This window comes from Strix aluco, chromosome 3, assembly GCF_031877795.1.
Source record: "Strix aluco isolate bStrAlu1 chromosome 3, bStrAlu1.hap1, whole genome shotgun sequence".
Classification (NCBI taxonomy): domain Eukaryota; kingdom Metazoa; phylum Chordata; class Aves; order Strigiformes; family Strigidae; genus Strix; species Strix aluco.
In genome coordinates, this window is record NC_133933.1 from 17,295,899 (window position 1) to 17,317,308 (window position 21,410).

General features: G+C 46.1%; 1 protein-coding gene across 1 annotated transcript in view; it reads left to right on the forward strand.

Annotated features, from left to right (window-relative positions):
- LOC141921578 (uncharacterized) overlaps window positions 1–21,410 on the forward strand; it is a 70,436-nt gene that overhangs the window by 2,593 nt on the left and 46,433 nt on the right. The window contains exon 2 of the mRNA XM_074820500.1: window positions 7,676–7,772. Within this exon, the coding sequence (XP_074676601.1) occupies window positions 7,676–7,772 (97 nt within the window). The remainder of the gene's footprint in view (window positions 1–7,675; window positions 7,773–21,410) is intronic.

Below are 21,410 nucleotides of genomic sequence, written 5' to 3' on the forward strand. Positions count from 1 at the left end.
TCCATCACTGTGGGTCTTTAAATTAAGGGTACATGTCTTTAACAACTTGCATGCACCATGGCAGGAGAATTTTGGGACATCGTGCAAGGGCATTAGATAACAAGGGGACCAAGCAGTCAGTCTGTGTATGTATGGGTAGTGCTGCATCTCTTCAGTGATGTTCCTAGGACTGAGCCCACCTTGGGTTGGATATATCTGGAAGAGAAAGGACCAAGAAGGTGAGGAAGCTGAGCAGTGGGCATTTAACAAATCAACCGAAGACCTGCACATGAGGCTCCCTCAAGGTCGCATCCCTGGATGAGCTGGGTGGGAGCAAGGGCAGAGGAAGCTGTCAGCAGAGTTAGCAGAGCAGTGTGGGTTGTCCAATTCCTCATCTGAACTCCACATTTCAGGAAAATCATTTTTGTTCTGGACAAAATTAAAACTTTTCTTGAACCTGCTGAGCAGTGATGTAAAGGCATCTCCTGCTCCCACCTGGGGGTCTGAACCAGAGTTGAAAGTCACCATTACCCGGCAAATGGCTTAAAATGTGGCCGTTGAATAGGGTGGGTGGACACAAGGTCAGTCAAAGGGGCAGATGTAAGATTACCTGTGCAACCTTTGTTTTCAGGCAGTTCTTAATTTTTCAAAGATACCTTCATACTGTGTGTCTTTTGTAAGCTATTGTGCTGCCACTGCTAACCAGGAAACCATTCTCATTTTAGAGAAATATTTACCTTTTATTTCCACAGTAGTCGGATGAGGCTTTCAGAAAGTACAAATTCAGAGATAACTTGTGGGAACTGTCATTTAAAATTTCCAAGCCTTTAGATGCTCTTTTTTAAAAAAAAAAAAAAAAAAAATTATTTATACAGTATTTTATCAATGTTGTATTAAAAGAACCCATGAAGTGTTGAAAGCTGGCTTTATTAATCTGAAAATGGTTTGGGCTATTCTGTGTGGGAGCATACCACTGCTTGGTTCGCGTTGCTGATTACAGTACAGTGCCCACAGGCAGAAACGCAGTGATAAAGGTGCAAGAGCACTTTTACACCGGGACAGTTGATTTTTGCCTCCTGAAGTGGAAGGACCCATATACCCCTGGAAGTACTTTTGGGTTTGGTAACCTTGTCCACCCTTCACAGGCATCCCACATGAATTACACTCAACAGGCAAAGCAAAGAGCTTTGACTTGTGACAGGGCTTCGTAGCCAAAGCCTGGGTACATCAGTGAAAGAGCATGGGTAGATTTTGGATAGAGCCTGTTGGCTGTAGAGCATAAAGTTTAACAGAAGGCAGATCTCCAACAGGATCTTTCCTAGCCTGGTGTCCTCATTTCCTGCGTGGTTGTCTCTGATCTGTTTGCATTGTACTGCTTGCTGAATTGCTCTGGTATCTGTACACGAGCTCTGTATTTAGGGATGCTCTTCACTTATGGCTTCAGATTTCAGTTATTATTTGAGCTTGGCTAGTTCCTGGCTACATCATTAAAAAGAAAGAGAAGTTCTTTGCCCACCTCTTCTTCTCAAACTTTTGTATTGCTGCATTTTATGCTGCACACATTGAGAGAGTAATAAATTCAGTCGTTTTTGGTCTAAATGTAATTCCTTAGTAATTGCCATCTATTCATTTTTATTGGTAGTAATATCTTAGCTTTACGAATGCAAGATCTGGACTCTTCTGGCAGTGTCTTAAGAAAGGCTTGCTTAATAAAAGTAAGAATGCATTTGGGAAGGTTTAAATTAGATGGCTGCAGGGAACTCTTTTTCGCTGAACATGGCAGAATTCATTTCCCAATAAGGCCATGAGGGGCTGTAGGGAATGGAGAGCAGGATGAAACCCTTCTCTCTGTGAAGGTTTAGGACATCTCATCATCTGAATGATGCCTTGAAAAGCACAGCTGGAATGAGACTCAGATCCTGAAAGGCCAAGTGTAGTGGCTATTTCAGCCTTGTCAACAAGCAGTGGCTCCAACCCAGTTTGTGACCTTCCCCTTCTCTTCTAATTCTGCGGCAGCCTTTGCGGAGTCACTAGCGTGCTCTTACTGCTGTACAGTTTCCTGATTCAAACTGAGGATGGCACTGGGAACACTAGCTATTACTGTAATTTTTCCATCCCTTCCGCAATTTTCTTTCTCATCTTTTGATCTATCCACATTGAGAACAATATACTCCCAAAACTCACTCTAACCCACACGCACATGCAGCGCAGAGCATCTTTATGATAGCCGCATTGAGCAAACTTCAAGAGAAAATTTTAATCTCCATTTTCATCTCCATTTCACCATCAGATCATTAAAACGAGACAAGTAAAGCATCTCAGAATAAAAATGACAGACACAAAAGCAAGTCTTTAAATATTAGCAGCTTTAAAATTAATGTTTGATAAGATTCTGTGCTGACTTTTGATTACCGGTGCCTCTTACAAAGCTCAGCTACAAGAACTGAATTTTTTTATTGTGCATTCCCAGGAAGATAAAACACAGTTATTGCTAGTGCAGTTTGGCTTCTATACCCTTAACAAAAATGCCTGTTCCTTGGTTGCCATATGCTACCAAAAGGGATAAGATTTTAATTACCAGTCAATAAAGTCCCTTCCCATTTTTCATGGTAATAGACCTAAAAGAAGTTATTTTTACTCACTAGTTATATAGTGCCTCTTAAAATGTCAGTGGTTAGGTACATATTGGGGTCACTGAAATTCAGAGAGGTGTTTATTTGCAAATCACGTGCCCCCCCCCATCTCTCTGTTCCCTGGAAGTGGTTTCTGCAGAGGGACACCCCGGATCCTGTGAGCCCCATGTGTTGAGTTGTCTGGGACTGTCACTTGCCCCACACCAAAGCATGGGGACAGCACTAGCAATTTACCAGTGGGACTCTGTGTGAGTGTGTGTGTCTGTCCATGCACAGTATTCTATGCATGGTCTCTGCTGCTGACAGGAATGCTTCCTGTAGGGCCATTGCTTTTATTGCTGCCTCTGGCTGTGTCCAGGAAGCCATAAAATGTAGCAGAATGTGAGAAATAGTTTAAGTCCTATGCTGCTCATAAACATTTAACCCTGCTTTTCAAGAGGAGTACTTAATCAAGGGGAGTCTCTTCCAACTCACTTGGGCCATAAATGAGCCCTTTAGCAAGGGTAAAGTGGGGCACAGAGAATTGCTGCTGTTTCCACTGGCTGAGAAACTGTCTATAATGATTGTTCTTAGACAACGCCATCTCATTAGGATGGTGGGCCTAAAAAGACACTTAATTCCTGGAACAAAAGGGGACCACAACCCCAATGATGTCACTGATGCTAAAATGCTAAACCCAGACTTGTTGCAGTGCTTATTTGTAAAGCCTTGCCCTGAGCATCCTGCTATCACTAGTGGAGATAGGAGGGGTGCCCCCAGACTCAGGGCTTTCCTGTGGATTGTTCTTGAAATGTGCCTGCCTTTCTGCCCCTGGAGAGGTCATGGAAAAGGAAACCAGCTTCCTGACTCACATCTTGAGCATCTCCAGCTTTCACATTGCCTTTGGAAGTCACGCTGGTGAGGTGAGGGTGACACCCTAAATTTTCATTAAGACATTCCTGGGGTAAACCAAGTGCTCGGATCCATGCTGACAACACCCCAGAGGGGTGTGAAGGAGGATGGACAGGAGATGTTCAGACCGGAGCTGAGCATGGAGACACAGCTGCAAACACAGCAGCCTGTGTAGGTAGGGATGGGTCTCTGATCCTGCAGACCTTCAGCTCAGCAAGCAATTCTGGGTCATTGCTCGGCACTAATTAAATTTAACTGGAAAATTCCTGGGGGTGTTTCAGTTCACGTGGGTGCTGCTCTGTCAGGGCAGCCATGAAGGAGCATTGCTTTGTCAGAGCCTCGGGCCGTGCGTGACTGGGTGGACATCAGCATCAGGGGAGCAGAAATTGCTCCCATTAGCAGCTAAATGGTTCTGCATCTGCAGATGACAAATATGCCACTTCTGACGACAGAGGGCATGCTGACACAATTCTGGGAAGTTAAATACAGGCAGATTCAGTGCTGGGGGCACATATGGTTTCACAGAGAGGGGCAAATCCTGTTATCTTTACAAGTTACCTTCCAGGAGAAAGGTGGCTCGCATGAGCCTGTGCAGGGCTTTACTCTGCTTTCTGGGGGACTTTACTGCACCAGCGGACCCCAAGGTTTCATTTGGGCTGTAAGCAGGTCAGCTGCTATCGGAGGTGCAGAAGCAGGTATTACACCGTGCCTGCAGCAAGCTGTGGGGAGAGGAAATGGCCGTGAATAAAAACATCAGCATCTGGCCCAGAGAGACTCCCTTGCAGCCAGCAGGCTGACAGCAGGGAAGTCCAGCGGGACAGCAGTGGTTAGTTTGACTCATTGATCGTGGCAGGCAGCTGATCTAAATTCAGCTGCGGAGCAAAGCCCTGGGCGAAGGAAGTGTGAGGGCCGTGAATGTTTGCTAGAAAAATAAACAGAGTTAAGAAGGTGCACGCTGTGTGCTGGGCTGTTGGCGTTGAGAGCGATTTGCTGGAACAGGGAGGGTGTACTGCCTCCGGGTCCTCAAACTGTGACACGAATGGTGACAGCTGATCTGGGTCTTCTCCCTAAATGGTTCATCTTGCTGTGCAAGGAGGTCCAGATCCTGCAGTGGGCTCTGCACAGGGACAGCAGCTTGCCTATATGAGGCACTTTACAGGATCAGGACTCTATTCTGATTTTAATCGTATGCATGTATCTACTTTGATGATGTGTCTTTACATACTGCCTGGGCACAGGACACAGAAGGTCTCATCAGGGAAAGAGTTTCCTTAAGCCTGTCCTACATCAAAGCTACTGAACTTTTTTTTTTTTTCCCCCACTGGCCATGGGGTTTGTGTCTGTTTTGTTAATGATTCTGTGCATTCTTCAAAGAGATTAAACCAAAGCACGGGTCCAAAGTGTTGCTGCAGAGGAGTAGCTTTATTTCTTAGTGCTTGCATTAAATCAGTCAGTCTATGTGGCACAAGAAAGGACTGCCTTACAGTCCTTCTGCACGTTGTATGGTCTTCAGGCTGATGGCTGTAGCTCACAGACAACAAATCAACAGGGTCTTTTCCAAAAGTTGCTAAAAGCAAAGCCTCTTTGATAGGAGGCTCCAGGTAACTGGGACTGTCAGGAAGAAGTTGATTTTAAACATCAAACATGCAGGGCCACTCTTGACCCTGGATGGTTCCAGCTGCTCTGCACCCACCATGCACTGTCACCTCGGCTGGGCAGAGCATGCTGGGTGCTTGGGAATATGCCCTGAGATAGTCGTGTGCATACCTCAAGGGGCAGAAGCTGACCTACCTTTTCTTACCTCAGTTTCCCTTCTGTGAAATGGCAATCCTGTTCTGCAGGCTTCAGCCCAGCAGCATATGCTAGACCAAGCTGGGGAAGAGATGAGATGCTTCCCTGAACCCTGCCATTTGCCAGGATTTTGTCAGCATCAGCGCCTGAAGATGCAGCTTCCGTCCGTGGTTGCCAGCAGTCAGTTAGGGAACAGGTAGCCTCAGGCTCGATGCTGCTGCAGTTACTGCCCATTGTGATAATGTTGTGTTTGCTCTCTGAAGTGGCAAACGGTTCCTGACCCAGGCTGTTAGAGTCCCATAATAGCATGGCTAATAACCAGCACAGCTTTTGCATTTTTTTGCAGCCTATTTCACAGGCCATCTGGTGAGCCTGGCTGTAGGTTTGCAGGAGGGTGGAGAATGGACATTCAGCTCTATAGACTTAACTTGAAGGTGACTTGCAAAAATCCCATGCAGCCACAAAGGATATTGAGAACATCTCTTAGTGAATATTGGGCTCAGAAAAACAAAGCAAGCAAAGCAACAATAAATCCAAAAGAAGAAAAGACCCTGACTCCTGTTCTGGACTTCCAGAGGTTCTTCATGGTTGCTTTTGTAGCAAAACAGGAATGAATTCCGTGCTACCAAGGTAGACTGCAGATGGGTGTCAGGGAGCTATGCAAACAGCGGGGAACTCCTCATATGGCATTGAACTAAGCCATCTACTACTGTCTTGCCATTGATAGGACACCAGGACAACCCAAATGCCAGGCCCTGCAAAGGATATGCCTGTTGAGAGCTACATCCCTCTCATAGCTTTCTGACTGTGATTGCTCAGCAAGAGGGAGGGGTGGCAACAATTTATGCTATTAACTGGAAGCCTGGGATCCATGTGCACAGCATCTCCTCCTGTCAGCTGTGGCTGAATTTCAAGCAGTTAAATTTGATGGATCTGGGAAACAGTAGGCTGTAGTGTGAGGTTGGAGAAGCAAGACAGGCTGCTGGAGAGGTGGATGAACTGCGGTTTATTGTCAGGACAGAGATTTAGCATCAGCATTTGGGACTTTTGCCCACCCCAAGCATGTCTCTTGGATTCATGTTCTCCATGGTCAGTACTGAGGTCAAGGCAGCTTTGCTGGAGGAGTGTGCTTGCTGACCCATGGATACCCATGGTGTACTTCATACCATGAAGCTGGGGATGGTTGTCACTTTTGGGAATGAGGGCAGGAAGGAGAGAAATGCTTTTTTCCTCTTGGCACACTGTGTCTGTTTGGGTGACAGAGGCAGCTGGTGCCCAGCAGGTCGAGAGGCACTACTTCAGCCTTTGCTCAGCCTGTCTGCAACCACCTTTTGAATCCCAGATTGCACAACATCTTGCACCAGCCCCTGGGATGGGGGACTCCAGCCAAAATCATGCTACTAGTCAGAAAGATTGTGCTGCAGGAAAAAAGCAGAGTGTCCTAGGAATAATGAGCTGTAGCATACCCTTTCACTGACTGTGGGATTGTGAACTCTGCTCTTTGTGGCTGATGACACAGGAAAGCATGCTTTGGCCTTGTGCAGGGACAGGCGAGGTGGGTGGTTGTGGGTGTCCATCATGGCCCAGGGTACCTCTGCCCTGCAGCTTTGGCAGGAAGGCAAGCCAGGCCACAGAGCAGCTGAGGGCTTGGTGCCCAGATACTGTCCAGGTTATTGAAGACACACCAGTTTCACTGGAGCTTGCTCCATTTCAGTGGGGCTACACTGATTTACAGTGTCACAGGACCATGCCTGCTGCCCTCGGCGGTGCTGGGAAGTTCTCCGGTGGCCATCCACACCCGCTATCTCCCACACCTGCTGTCTGCCAGCTTGGCTGAGAGGTGAAACTCCCAGGCTGCTGTAGGCACAGAGACCACATAGGCAGAGTAATAAATGAAATGGTGCAGGGCAATGCTTCCAGGCACTCTCCCATCACTGTTACTATTACGTTTTTAACATTCCCAATATGATTTTTGACCAAGACCAACCTAGTGCTGAATTCTCAGTCATGAGCCTGGTAATTGAAAAAAAGGGAGAAGATTATCACAGGTCTCGTGGAAAGAGCAAACCTGTGACGGGACATTTCAGGAGGCTGGTGGGATTGTGTAAAGCTCATTATCAGGTGTTTAAAGGGGATTGTAGAAATGTACAAAATGTTATGGGATGTTTAAGGGAAGGGCCAGAGGTGGGGAAAGGAGGGATCAAAGTGAATTGGGGAGAAACGAGCATGGGAGAATGGGTAGAAGAGGGGATAAAAGGGTCCAGCTGGGTGTAGGCAGGCTGCTGATCAGTGTGCTTTTCTGGCTGAGCCCTGCGTCTGCAGTTCAGCCTGGCCTGTCCTCATATTCAACCTGATTCATAGCTTTTTTCTTTCTGTCTCAGTGCAAATGGATATGTGTATGTTTGTTTCACTGGCAAACTTCAAGCTCGACTAGTCGGTGAGAAGACCAGAATGTGGAAGACCAAGGCTGGACACAGGGTAAGTGAGATTCATTATCTTGGTATGGAGTCTGGATGGAGTAAGTCTCTGGGGTTGGAGGTTTCTGTTTATGCACATGTGCCTGTGGATGAGGAGAGTGAGGAACTGTGTGTGTCCACTGGCGACCTTCAGTCCTGATCTGCTGAAGGGGAAGGGGGGAACAGGTGGGGCTGGTCATGTTGTTCATGTTCATGTGAGTACTGCTGATGGTTTTGTGGAGGCCACTAAAGGCACTGTTCTTTGTCCGTGTTGGTCTGGGTGGCCAGGTGCTTGTGGTTTATGTTCATCTGCATCTTTGAGGTGTATGCTTTGCTGTCTGGAGACACCCACAAATTGGAAAAGTGGGAAACAGACTGGTGAGGGGAAACTCCTTGGGTCTTCAAGCCCACTGGATTCAGCTTCTCCTAACGTGATGCTTTTTAGAATCAGCTTTGGAAAATACTGTTCCTCACTAGCGGGATGTATTTCAGCCTTGTACCATAATGGCTTTCATGGAGGATTTGTTGCAGATTTCTGCAGAATTCTGCAGAACAGTCGTTTCCAAGGTGAAGTCAGCAACTTGCTGTAGTTATGGGACAAGGTAACAAGTACAGCTGATCTGTGGGACCAAAGTAAAAATAGACCATTTCCAGATAAAACTTTTAATGTGACTGATAAGCTACAAAAAATAGGAAGCCTTCATCCAAAAATCTTGGGAAGCGCAGTCTAGCACCATATCTTCCAAACCTAAAATGTGCGTTCATATTCATCTTCTGCACATGCTGCATACCTGGTGTTTGATGGTGCATGTCTCAGGAAGGCAATGTTTTGCATTACCAGCACTGAAATAGGTGGCCCACATACGTTCTTTCTTGCAATGTAATTGTAAATGGATTTTGCTTCTAAAACACCATGACATTGATTTCCTACAAAGTGACAGTCTTGTCTCATTACCTAGATTCATTTGTTGTCTGATGGATTTTAATAGCAAAGATCTGAAATCTGATGATTAACCCCCACCCCCAAAACAAAAAAAAGTAGTTCAGAGCTGTGTCACATCCTTAACAGGAGCTTCAAAAAGAAGCATGACAAGCAGTGTTTGGGAAGAAATTCACACTATTGGAAGTCTGATGGCAGACAGTCTCAAACAAAAGGAAAACATTGAGGAAGGAGAGAGAAGGGAGAGAAATCTTGGATGGCAGAGGCATTAGCATCAAACAGGCAGGCACAGTGTCCCTACCAAGAAAGAGCAGATCTATCTATATGTCCAAATATCCTTTGCTCAGACTTCATCCCCTGTCTGTCCAGTGGTAACATTTCCCTGAAAGTGGTCTTTGTCATATTTGGTTCTTCACCCTCCTGGCTCCAAAGGATCAGTATCACTTCCCTAAGTTCAGTGTGGTATGGGAAAACTGGGATAATTTAATGCACAGGATTTTCCAGTGTGTCTTATGTGTCACAAAGAGCTAGATTTCCACCAGGATGGATTTGCCTTATGAATTTAACAGGTGCTGCTTCTGAAATTCTGGGATGGAGTACAAGACCCTTGTACTAAACACAGAAGAAGGAAGGGGGGAGTATAACGTATACAGAACATGCCAAGGAAATAAAAGGCAGAGGAAAAGAAGCCTTGGGACTGGGAGGAATACTGGGGTAAGGCTTGTCCACTGTGTTTTAAGATTTCTATAATAGCCTAGCTGTCTGGGACCTCTGGGCTCATCCCCCTAAATGTGGCAGCTAGGAAACTACATTCTCACTGTGAGTCTTTCAGGATGCAAGCTGTGCTACTTCATCAGAGTGATGGCTGCTGCTTTAACAAGCCACATTAGCCCAGGATTGATTGTCGCATTCACAGCATGAAAGATCAGTGCCATTTGCAGCAGTGAAGGTCTACCCTCTCTGGGGTTACTGCTGACGTGGGGGTGTCAGGCAGCTGCCTGTGCAGCAGTGCTGGTGGAGAGCCTGCTCTCCTGTAGCTGGGCATCGTGCTGGGGACATGGGCAGCTGCACGCGTCTCGTACTGCCTGCTGGGGCACTTGCAACCCTCTCCTCCACTGGCTCAGTGACTGAGTGCATGTGAGGATTGTTCATTTCGGGATCCCTTGCTGGCAGCTGTGCAATCCTGGTCCCATATGGATATTGCCTGTGTAGAGCAGCAGCAGGGCTGGGACTGGAGAGGGCAGACCAGACCTTCCTCTGGAGGAGTGAGTCCCTATCATCTGTCCCAGACCACTGCCTCAATGCAGCACTAGCCTTCTGCTTGTGGTTGGGACCAGAAGAGTAACTGGCACAGAGAGATTATGGGGTCACTGATGGGGGCTATCACAGCCTCCACACACACTGTATTGCCCATGAGGCTGGGTCTTAATCCACTTCGTAAGAGCTTCCCTTGGCTGGTGGATGGTGAGTCAACACTGGCCCGGTATCACCCCTTCTCCAGTGAGCAGATGTGTAAAGGTCGGGCAGATCCTTTGGATCAGGCCGTGGGGGTGGCGGCGGTGGGGGATAGCAGGGTGCAGCTTTGCTGTGGAGAAGGCACAGACAGCGTGAAAACTGTGACCTGCTGCAGGGTTGGGCTCTCTGGGAAAGCACAGAGCATCAGGGATTGAAAGGCTCATCACCGCAACCCCAGTGGCTGAATACTTCACATGGACGTCTCATATGACACTTCTGGGTTTATGCCAAATGCTCTTGAAGTATTTCTCCTAACTGGATCCCAGAATAAGAAAGGTTATGTGCAGAACAGAAGTGCATGGAGAATTTATAGCTAAATGAAAAGCCAGTGTGCAGAGTTGTGTCTCACTGGTTTCCAAGATCCAGAAAGCCACACAATGTCCTTAGGCTGTTCCTGCCTTTATTTAAGTAGGAAATTTTTTTGGGATCCCTAAGAGAGAGCAAGTTTGTGTGATAGTAAATGAAAAATGTGAGGCCTGAAGCAGTGCCCTTAAGTAAACATCAGGTTGGAGGAGACCCAAATTCAGTGCAAAGGCTATTGTGAAGCACGCTGGAGGCAACCTTGCTGCCATGCACTGAGAGAGGCATCTGGGGCTTAATTCACGGCTGGCTGCTTTTTCAGGTGACTCCCTCCATCCCCTGTTTCCCTCACTCTGTGACTTGGCTCAGAGGAGGCAAGTGGTGACAGCTTTTGTTCATTTTAAAGTAATTTTGAATAAATCTGGACAAAAAGCTAACTGAAAGAAAAGTGAAAGAAGTCTTAGGTGGGTATTATAAGCATACAGGCAAAAATGGCAATGGTGGGGTGAAGTAGGGAATAACAATAACAGCTGAATCTTTCACAGGTTTCTTGCTGAGACCCTATACTGGCCAGTCAGCATAAAGTCTGTGGTCCTGTGCTAGTTATGACCAAATTCATATTTACTGGGCTGCATTGGGTTTTACAACTGGAGACTGCAGCTGGATTCAAGGAACTGACACTGAAAGATGCAATTTTCCTCTTTCGGTATTTCAAGCTATTTTCAGATAAATGACTGATGTTCTTAGCTGATCTTCACGCTTTTAAGAGCCTATGTCTGACCATCTGTCTCCAATTAGTCCCTTCAGCCCTGCAGTCTTCTCTCTTTGAAGTTCCCACACTTCTTTTTTGATACATTAATAATAAAAGGAACCTCAAAGCACTCTCAAAGTATCATTTTCCCTATTCAGAGCAGGATAACTTCACCCCTCTGGGAAGAGGTGGGACAAGACAAGTGAGGTGAATTTTTTTCCTGGACTTCCTTCTCTTAAGAGCCATTATTTTTTTCTCTCTAAGATGTGCAAGTTGACTAAGATAGTACTGTGGCAGAGCCCTGGGCAAGGCGGAGAATGAGGATTCAGGAGATCTGGGTTCACTCTTACCTCTGCAGAATGACTCCTTCCTGGTCACCACATAATGTTGTCTGTATCGTTACTTTCTCTTGCTTCTTGTGCTGTCAGGACCTGAGCAAACAGAAGTGGGTGCTGCAAACTCTGCACCCCCTCTTGGGAGTGTGACCGCCTGTTCTCAAGAGCAGCTCTAGTATGGTGCAGCTGCAACCTGGGATCATGCTGTTGGGAAAACAACCTTGGTCTAGCAGTTATATTTAAGCTCAGGCTCTTTGCCTTTGCCTTTCCTTGAGTTGTACTGTAGGTATGCCTATGCCTGGTCCTGTACCTTGCTGATCCTGACCTCATTGTGTTGACTTCACTTCCCTGCTTGACCTTGAACCTCTCTCATCACTACAGACATGAATGGTGATTACTGTTTTTTTGCTCTCACTGGATGTGCTCTGCTCTGCTCTCCTCACTCAGGTACTGTGGGACTGTCCTTGTTAAAAAAGGATATTGAGGAAAGGGAGCTCTTATGGACCAGGTCTTGTCTTTCTGACAATGGCCAGAAGAAATGAGGTGCACAGTCAGTTGTTTCTCTTTGAAGGTCCTTCCCAGCTTCTGGCAGTTAGGGTAGGACCTGTGAGCCTGAAGGTACAGCTGTACTGGGCAGGCATTTATGAGCCTATCTTCTCTCAGCGTAGTGAGTGCTGTAGAACTTTGTGTGCCAAATAACTGTGAGTAACTCCCCTTCCCTGACTCCCTCATGAATTCAAAGGTCATCTGCCCAGCTTGGCTCATTTTTTCAGGGGCAGATTCCTTGTCAATGTATGTGAGGTGAAATTACTACCATTCTGTGTGTGTTGGGCTAGCGGTTCAGACAGTCTAAACAGAAAATATTGCATCATTGTTTTTCACTGAACCCCAAATCTTAAAAGCTTTCCTTAAAATATCCACCTGTGCTAAGCTCCTGGATCTGAACCGGGGGTTGGTGATTTTGTTCTTTTTGGTCTATTTTGTCCAAAAGCCATTAGGTGGAAGAAATTTACTTGATTGCCTCTGGAGAATAGGATTTGTTAGCTGACTCCTCTGCTTTTCATTATTTACAAGGAGAGTTCGCTTTATTCTAACATGCTTCGTGCACAATGGGAAATAGGCACATACTGTACACGTAAAAGCCGAGGCCAAAGTAACAGAGAACAACCTTTAAATAGCTCTTATGGTCCATTAGGCAGACAATAACACCTGGTGGGTAAAGGATACACTCACAGAGAGATCTCAGAAAACCCCACAAAAAATGACTTCTGAAAGTGCTCTGTAAATTGTAGGCATGCATGTGATTTGTGCAACTAACAGACGGTATTTTTTGCACATGACATGGTCGTTAAGAATGATGTGTTTGGCCTCACCTTTGTATTGTGTAGGAACACTGTCTGAGACTCTGATCGAATTAATTGAACGTGTATTGTCCTTCATCAGTTGCAGAGCTCCATATAATAGGCTGAGGTTTGGATGGTTAATGAGTCCCCTGGAGTCCTCTCTTTCAGCAGGTATTGCGTGTTCTTTAATTTTCTCCCTTTCTGAGCAGAAGGGAGTCAAAGAGAAGAAAAAGCCTATGAACAAGGGGAGAAAAGGAGGTTAAGGTTCAAAAGTGCTGTATTTTGGGGAAGCTAACTCTTGTTTTCTGCGTATGACCTTTCTCCTAGTGTGCAGGAATTTGTGCTGATGGATCAAAGAGTCATAGAATGCAGCTCTGAAGACTATCTAGTCCAAGACTATCTAGTCCAAGACCCAACTAGAGCAGGTTGCTCAGGGCCTGACTCATTAGCTCTCAACTGACTTATCATCCATCCCAAAGCAAAGCTTCCTATGTTCCTGCTTCTCTCTCATATAAAAGGCAACTCCCCATCCTTGCTGTTCTGGCTAGTTCTGCCTCAAGATCCATATCCATCCATCACAGCCCTCCAGGCACATGAACCTGGAGACACCATGTGAGGTACCATGTCTTCACGATCCAAATGAGATCAGAGCCCTGTAATTGCACACAGACTTCTAATTCCTCCTTCTTGTTCCCCATGCTGCAAGGATTAATGTTCCAGCACTTCAGAGAAACACCCAGTCATGCTGATTTCAAGGAAAAATGTGTGAGAGCTTTCTCCATGATGCTGTCCTGTAGGAACTTCCTTGACTGTGTACTGTACATACCCTGGGTCTGAGCCCTCTTTAGCCCTGAACTGTTGATTATGAGGTCTTTCTTCTCCATATCACCCTGCAGACTTTGCTGTCAACCCACTACACCACTTCCCTACTTAGCTGGGGGTTGTCATTCCCCCTCTCCCAATCCTTCCTAGTTTAAAGCTCTCCTCACCAGGTTACCAACCTGTTGGCACAGATGCTTTTGTTCCACATAGGTGGATTCAACCTCTCTCTAGCAGCCCTTGATCCTCAGAGAGGGTCCATGGTTGTAAAAGCCCTGTTGTCATCTTTAGCTCTGCAACAAGCTGTTGATTTGCAGGATCAATCCACTCTTCCTCAAGGTTTTTCCCCCCTTCCCATTTCCTTTTAGAGGCAAGACTGAGGAGAACCCCACTTCAGCACCCACATCCTTGGCCGTCATCCCCAGACCCCTGTAGTATTGCTTGATACTTTCCAATTCTCCAAAGACAAATTTGTTGGTGCCCACATGGATGAGCAGCAGGGGATAATAGACTTCTGAGGCTTTTCTGGCCTTCAGACTATGTTCAGTGTCCTGGATCCTACCAAATCTCCCTAGGTAGCTTCAGCTGGCAGATGGAGGCCTCTGTCCCGCACAGCACAGCAGGGAGTCTCCGGTTGCTGTTACTCACCACTTTCTCCTGGTGCTGCCATGTGATTTAGGGTCAGTTGCCTCCAATGCTGCTCTGAACAGAGTTCCCAGCCCCTCATCTGTTGCCGTGACACCAAATCTATTCTGTAGTTGCCAATCTGCAGGTGGAGCAGCAGCCTTCCTCCTAGTGCCAGAAGTCACCAGCTTCCAGCCTTTTCCATCAAGGGAGTCTCCTTTTCCCAACCCAATGAGTGCAGACTCCAAATGCTCCTCTGTCTGTGCAGTTGGGTGTTCAGGCTCTTGTAGAGTCTTGGAGAAGATCCTGTCCTCTTTTTCATAATCTCTGATGCTGTGCAGACTTCCCACCTCCTCCTGCAGCTCCTCAACAAGTGCTCACCTTCTGCAGGCAAGATGACCATTTCCCTTGCCCCAACCTCACTGGGGGGTCCCAGGCACATCCTGCAGACCCAGGCCTGCAGCGCTGCATCCTTCCTTGGGAGCTCTTCCTGTGCTGAGGCCTCTGATGTGCCAGGACTAGTCCCTGCTGCTGGTGTTGGACTGTGCCCTGTGGTGCTGAGCACACATACACTGTCCTCAGCAGAATTTCTGGCTCCCTTCTGTGTGCTCTTCTGTGAAAACTGGCGCATCTGTTTGCACCTCTGTTACAGCAGCACAGACGGATTTTTTGGTGCTGTGTGACACAGTGCAAACTCTAAGTGGTGGAGATGAACAGCCTTTCTTATTTCCAAATCCAGGAGCACAGAAATCAAGGACTTAAAATGCACACCTGCAAAGCACAGATTTGTTCTCTTCCAGCCTCCTTCTGGCTGTGTAGATCCCTCTGTACGGAGCTTCACCACCTTTTTGTCACTTCCATTTCAGTGCAGCTGATAAAAGCCCAAACCTAGATGCTTATCTGGCATACAAAACCTTGGCCAGGGCTCATCAGATCAAACACAGCATGGTTGTAGCTGCTTTGCTGGTAAGGCACTAACTGCAGTAGGGCAGAGGACTGGAGTAGTTTTCTGTTTCCAGCATGCCTGGCTCCTAAGAGCATTACATTTGATGACTCCTGTGCAAAAGTGCAGGCAAGTGCAAGATCTGAGCTGCCGTTTGACCGGGAAGGAAGCAGTCCCATCCAGAGCTGTGATAAAGGAGGGGCTTTCCTGCTGTATGCGGGCTCATTCCTGGCTGGGGCGTGCTGAAGTAACTCAACTATTTGCTGAACCTGTTTTAGTGTGGGTCCCAACTAGAACAGCTTTCTTCCATGTGCAAACATAGATCTTGAGATATTGATGTGTCCTGTGGGTATCTTTCATAGACAGCAACTGAAGGAGCAATTAAATTCTTTTCTGCACAGTGATGGCTGAATGAGTGAAAGCTGCTACCCAAAGGCTAGGCTGGATGAAAGTGTGGGAGCTGAGGACTGGGCAGGTCACGATGATGTGTGTGTCTGTCTGTGTGAGGAGGGAGAGAAGAGAGAACTTGGCTGGGGAGACAGGTAGAAGACAGGGAAGGAAGAGTCCTTCTGTCAGTAACAAGGGGAGAAAGCCAACTGTACTCTTTGGGCAGAGGACTGAATGGAAAAGTATGCTTGGAATTAGCAGATCAACTGTTTTCTCTCTGAACCACACTTTGAAGAAATAAGATGTTGAAATACACTCTTTGTAAACAGATCAGCATACAAGAAAATCTGGCTTATGCATTTACTTGCTCTTGCTAATACAACAGCCTGAAAAACTCTGAAGAGGGGTTTACTGCTTACTCCAAGAAAGTCAGTAATATCATGCTGGGAATAGCTTTGAGTCAGCCAGGGCTTAATGTAACATGGCATGTGTAAGATTTCCGAGCTTGATGCCATCTGCTCACAAAGAGCATTGGATCACTGTAAGAATGTCAACAAATAGGCTTGAGAAGCTTGTGAAAATGAGGAGAGAAATAGCAAGCACCAGGGTGTAGGAAAATGATGTTTTTTCTGTGTGACTCTTGTGTTCGTGAGATTGGTTAGCCTGGTTTTTTTAATCTGCTGCCTTCCCACTGTCTCTGGGCAAATGCCTGCAAGAGGAGAGACATGAGTCCTTGAGTTAAACTGAGAGAAATATGGCAATGAGACTAGCAGGCTAATCGGACAGAAAAATAACTTGCACATGGTCTTTGGAGACATCAGTTGTGAACCCGCAGAGAATTAGGGTTGGTGGGTTAGTGGGGGAAAAGCAGCTAGTCGGCAGTATAGCTAGTAGCTGTAAAATCTCTTTAATGCAGGTCTCAATATAATCTGCGAGGTACCTAGTTTTAAAATAAAGATACATAAAAACTGTGAAATTTAAACCCCAGGTGGTAAGCCTAAGAGGAATGTTCTTTGCTCCAAGAGTCAAGATAATTGTACTTTGAAAAATTATTTTGGTATAACATTAATTTTGACCTTTCCGTGAAGTGTGACATAAACATGTTTAAAATGGATATTCATGCCCAAACTATTTCCATTATCAGCTGGAATTTGGGTGTTATGTTACAGTTAAACTGTTTTAAATCAACAATCTCTCTTGCTGTGCTGTTTTCATGCTATAATGGAGGTGCTTAACAGACTAGACAGGTTGATCTTTTCTTCCTCTGTAGAAAATAAAACTTTGCTGTTTTCCAACGGCTGATGCTTGAATACATACGAATACTTTGTATTTGTAAGTGTGTATGCAGATTGCCTGTCACAATGTTTAGCTACTTTAAATTGTTGTTCACTACAGACTAATTTTTTTCCTGAACCCCTGTCCTACTTTCACCTGTGACAGGTGAAGAATGGTTTATTCATAATGATAAGGATTATTAATATACATCAGTCTCTGATTGCTCTCTTATTTTCCCCACCGCTACTTGAAGGGCAGTTGCATGGATGATGGGGCTAAATTGTTCAGGCAGTGCCAGACAACAAAAATACGCAATGTCCACAAGCTGAGATGTGGGAGTCAGTTTCAAGAGCAGCCCTGGAGCAGGTCACTGGGGGAAGGGGGTCGGACCTCCTTCCTCGGAGGTTTTCAAGGCTCTTGCTAGACAAAGCTGCAAGTGATCTGATCTAGTTTTGGTGCTAGTGCTGCTTTAAGAGATGATGGACTAGAGACCTGCAGAAGTCCTTCCCACCAATGTTTTTGTGAGTGTATGATGATACTTCTCTCCTCTGATCTTCTCCAGAGTTGGAGACCAGCTTCACTATCTCTACCTTGTGACACCTAAGAGTGAGAGCAAAGGTGCAAATGTATGCCAAAGCCTGGACTCATCCTTCTCCACTGGCATCTCCTTCTGCTCCTTGGTGATTCCCGCAGGGACAAATTATGCCCTGTGTTCTCTAGAAGTCAAAGGTAAAAGACTTGCAGGAGTCTCAAAGCTGGGGCTCAGGGTAGGCGTGTGTTTGAAGCCATGGTCCTCCATGGAGCCCAGGAGGTGGCTGCCTTGCTGTGTTGGGGGTAAGAAGGGCCCATTTCTATGGTGATTAACACAGTTGTGTGTGTGTAAGGTAGAAGGGCTAAGGAGAGACTGGGAGCCAGTGTAGCACAAGGGGCAGTTTCAGAAGCGTGGGAATGAATGATCAAGGCTGTGAAACTTGTCTGCATAGTATGTGGACTGCAGATCATGGGCTTACTGGGGTCATATCCCAAGCGCATTGAGCTGAACAGCCCTAGCTCCTGGGAAAGCATCCCAGAAAAACGTGCTTGTCTGCCATCTATTTGTAGCTCAATATTTCTTCCTCCATCACCATTTCTGTGAGTTACTTTGATGTGTGGCTGTCCTTGAAAGCCAAGAGGTGGAACAAAACAGATGAAGATGGTTACAATGGTGGTACTGAAAATAATGTTCTCTAGATCAGTGTAATGGTAATGTCACTTGGCAGTTTACCAAAGTCAGTTTTTGCTTATTTTAGTTGCTCTCCATTTCACTCCAAAGTCATTTTTTTCAGTACTTGTGATGATGTGTCCTAAGAGAAATGTATAAGGTTGCTTTAAGGATTAGCCAATAGATCCAACTGTTTTAAGAGTGGAAGCCCTGGAAGGGGAGAAAACATGATGTATGCTCTCAGTGCCTGAGGCTAGCCTGGATGATTTCTGAACTGTGAAGAGAACTTTTCTTTGAGAATCCAATATATATATTTTTTGTGAGAGGAACAAATCTAGAGTTTTTCTCACTGACTCTTGTTTCATTTATTTTTGTGACGTACTTGTCATGTGCACGAACCACTGAATGACTGAGTTTTACCTGAGGTCCAATTAATGCATTAATTTTTAGTCTGTTACTCTCTTCCGCAGCTCAGTATTTGGTTACATGGTGTGTTATCAAAGCTGTAATTACCTAAAAATCCCCTTACGCTGTCTGCAAAGAAGACTGCAACAGAAAGCAGATTTGGAAGGTGCCTGAAATACAACATGTGGTGGGGAAGGAGGAAAAATTACAGATTTTTTTTTTTTTGACGCACAGTTTTTGAAGACAACTTTTTAACAGACCCGCTTTTATACTAATGTTCATGATACAGTGTATGCTGGAAAAACTGCTTTGGTGAAAAGGCTTAAAACCTACTCAGTTCTGTTGTCATGCCCAGGAACATTAGCAGGAGATATGCTTGGTGTTTCACCAAGAAAGCTTGGATGAAAAGATTCTGGTTGAGCTGTTTGGAGAGCTCCTTTTTTCATACTTCAGTTGTACGGTAAAAAAGGCTTTTAAAGAGTGGTGCAGGGCAGCATAGGGGTACTGGAGAACAGGCTGCCAGTGCTGAATTTGTCAGTTAAGACATCTTTCTGAGTCTGGAGCAGAAGGGGAAGATTTGGTGTAGGAAGAGATGCTGGAAAGAACAGAGGCTGTGAGATACAAGATACCACAAGCAAAGCCAAGTAGCTCATCTGCTAGAGTCTGCCTACCCCTTAGCTGGGTGTGGGGTATACATGAGTGTAAAAGGGCAGAACTGCAGCCCTTACAGCAAAGATGTGGGCATGAAGTAGTCTGGTTCCAGAAAAGCCATGGACAAAACCTCCCAAAATGACTCTCCATCAGCCTGTTGCTGACAAGTGTGGCTTATAGAAATGGTGCTAAACTGCTCTTCCTTTCAAACCTCTTGCTTTGAGAGCTGTTTCTTCAATGCTTTGCCAATTCTGCTCCTCCAGCAATTATCCAGCATTGCTCTCTTTTCTCTCCCAGGACTCATTGCTCTAGTCACCTCTATTGCTTTAGGGCCTGAGTGTTATCTCACTTATATTTTCACCCTTATATTCAGGTGAAAAGTTGGACTGGATTTTGCTGTTGTTGTTTCTCTTATGTGTTGTAGGGGTTGGGACCTTCTTTCAAGACTTCCATCCATAGCTCTCCTGGGGCAAGCCAAAAGCCTTGTTTGTTTCTTTTGGAGATCCCTCTGTTAGCAAGGGCTAGCCTCCAAGCACCCATGAGCTTCATCTTCTCAGTAGCAGGAACAAACACACTCCGTAGGTGTCCCAGGCTTAATCAGATCAACCTCTCAGCCTTTCTGCCCTAACAAAATGCAATCTCTAAATCCCACTTGCTTGGACTGAAGGGGGAAGACAGCATGAGAGAAAACAAAAGCATCGATACTTAAGCTACTAAAGACTTAAATTTTGAAGTTGTTGGCTTTTGACCCGACCTTGCACTCTTGGTGATAGCAATCAGTTCTGTAGCCACTTCAGTGGCCTGAGATTGTCCTCTGAGCCTGCCCTGTGCTCATGAACAATTTCTCCAGGATGTAGAGGCTGAAAAATTCACCTCAGGGCTCCTGGGGTCTTTGTCTCACTGCCTCTTTGATTCAGACACTGAGGTCATGCTGTAAGGAGAACTTCCCTGATCTTCCTGATGTCCTTTCTTTCTGTGCTTGCTTTTCCATTTGGACACAGGAAGCTCCTGACACCAGTGCAGGAGAGTGATTTAGAAGATGCTCATTTCTGCTGGTGAGACCCAGGCCTGGGACAAAATTGACAAAAGTTGGACCTCCTGCAAGTAGCCCCAAGCTTGTGCTCTTACAGACCAAAATCCCCTGCAGTAGTTCACGGTCTGGCTGGCACCAGGGGGACTGGAGGCTGGAGGTGCATTTCTCCATGGCAGAGAAGATGAATGAATTGTTTCTAGTAATTTGGGCAAGTCCAGCTCAGGTGAACAGTGCAGGGCCCACAAGTTGGTGGGAGCTGTGGAAATAGGCTCTTCCTACCATCCCACAGTGACAGAAGTGTCCTTGAGATGTTTCTTTCCTGCTCCCTCAGCAGTGGCTCCAGTAGTCTAGGGAGGCAAAGGCATGGGATAGCAATAGGATGTTTCCTACTCCTCAAGTAATATCCTATGTGCCACAGCCATTGAGAGTGGAGAGCAGAAGTATTGACCCACCAGCTCCTGCATGGAGTGGGTTTTGGCCAGCAGCTAAATGAGCCATCAGGATTATCTTGCGGTCCTGGTACACAGGGCTAGAAAAGGCAGTCCACCCTCCCTTCCCTGTGTTGGTACGGCACACTAATTAGGCTGTCAAATGAGTTATCAAGTCTTCTTTGCTCATCCCCCTTCTAAGGACAAAGCCCTTTCAGTGCCTGTTGCAGTTAACTTTCTGCCATGACTAGTTGGATTTTGCATGGTGCACAACAGCATTTTGGCGTTGGGGGTGAGAGATGTGGTAGTGCAGCTTCTGATTATGACAGGACAAATTGTGTCTCTGAGCACATGCTGGAAGTCCATCTCCTTCCAGTCTTTCCAAATAATCCCATTATGTGAGGCACATGGGCTGTCATCTTCCCAGTGAGTGAGTAAAGCAACACACTTTGGAGCAAGATGAGAAGAGATACCTTTCTGGGTTAGTCTGGTGCTTGGGACAGTGCCTGGCTTTCATAGAGAAGTGAGATGAGAAGACATCACTACCATTGCTATGTCCTGGGCTGGATTTGCAGGCAGTGTTTGAAGGCCTACTGGCTGTGTGTTGATACATTTGAAAGGAACCACGCTGAAGGTTTTCTGGCTGTTGGAGTTGTGCAGCAATGCATGGTTTGCACATGCATGCAGGAATGAGTGTGGGATGCTCAGGG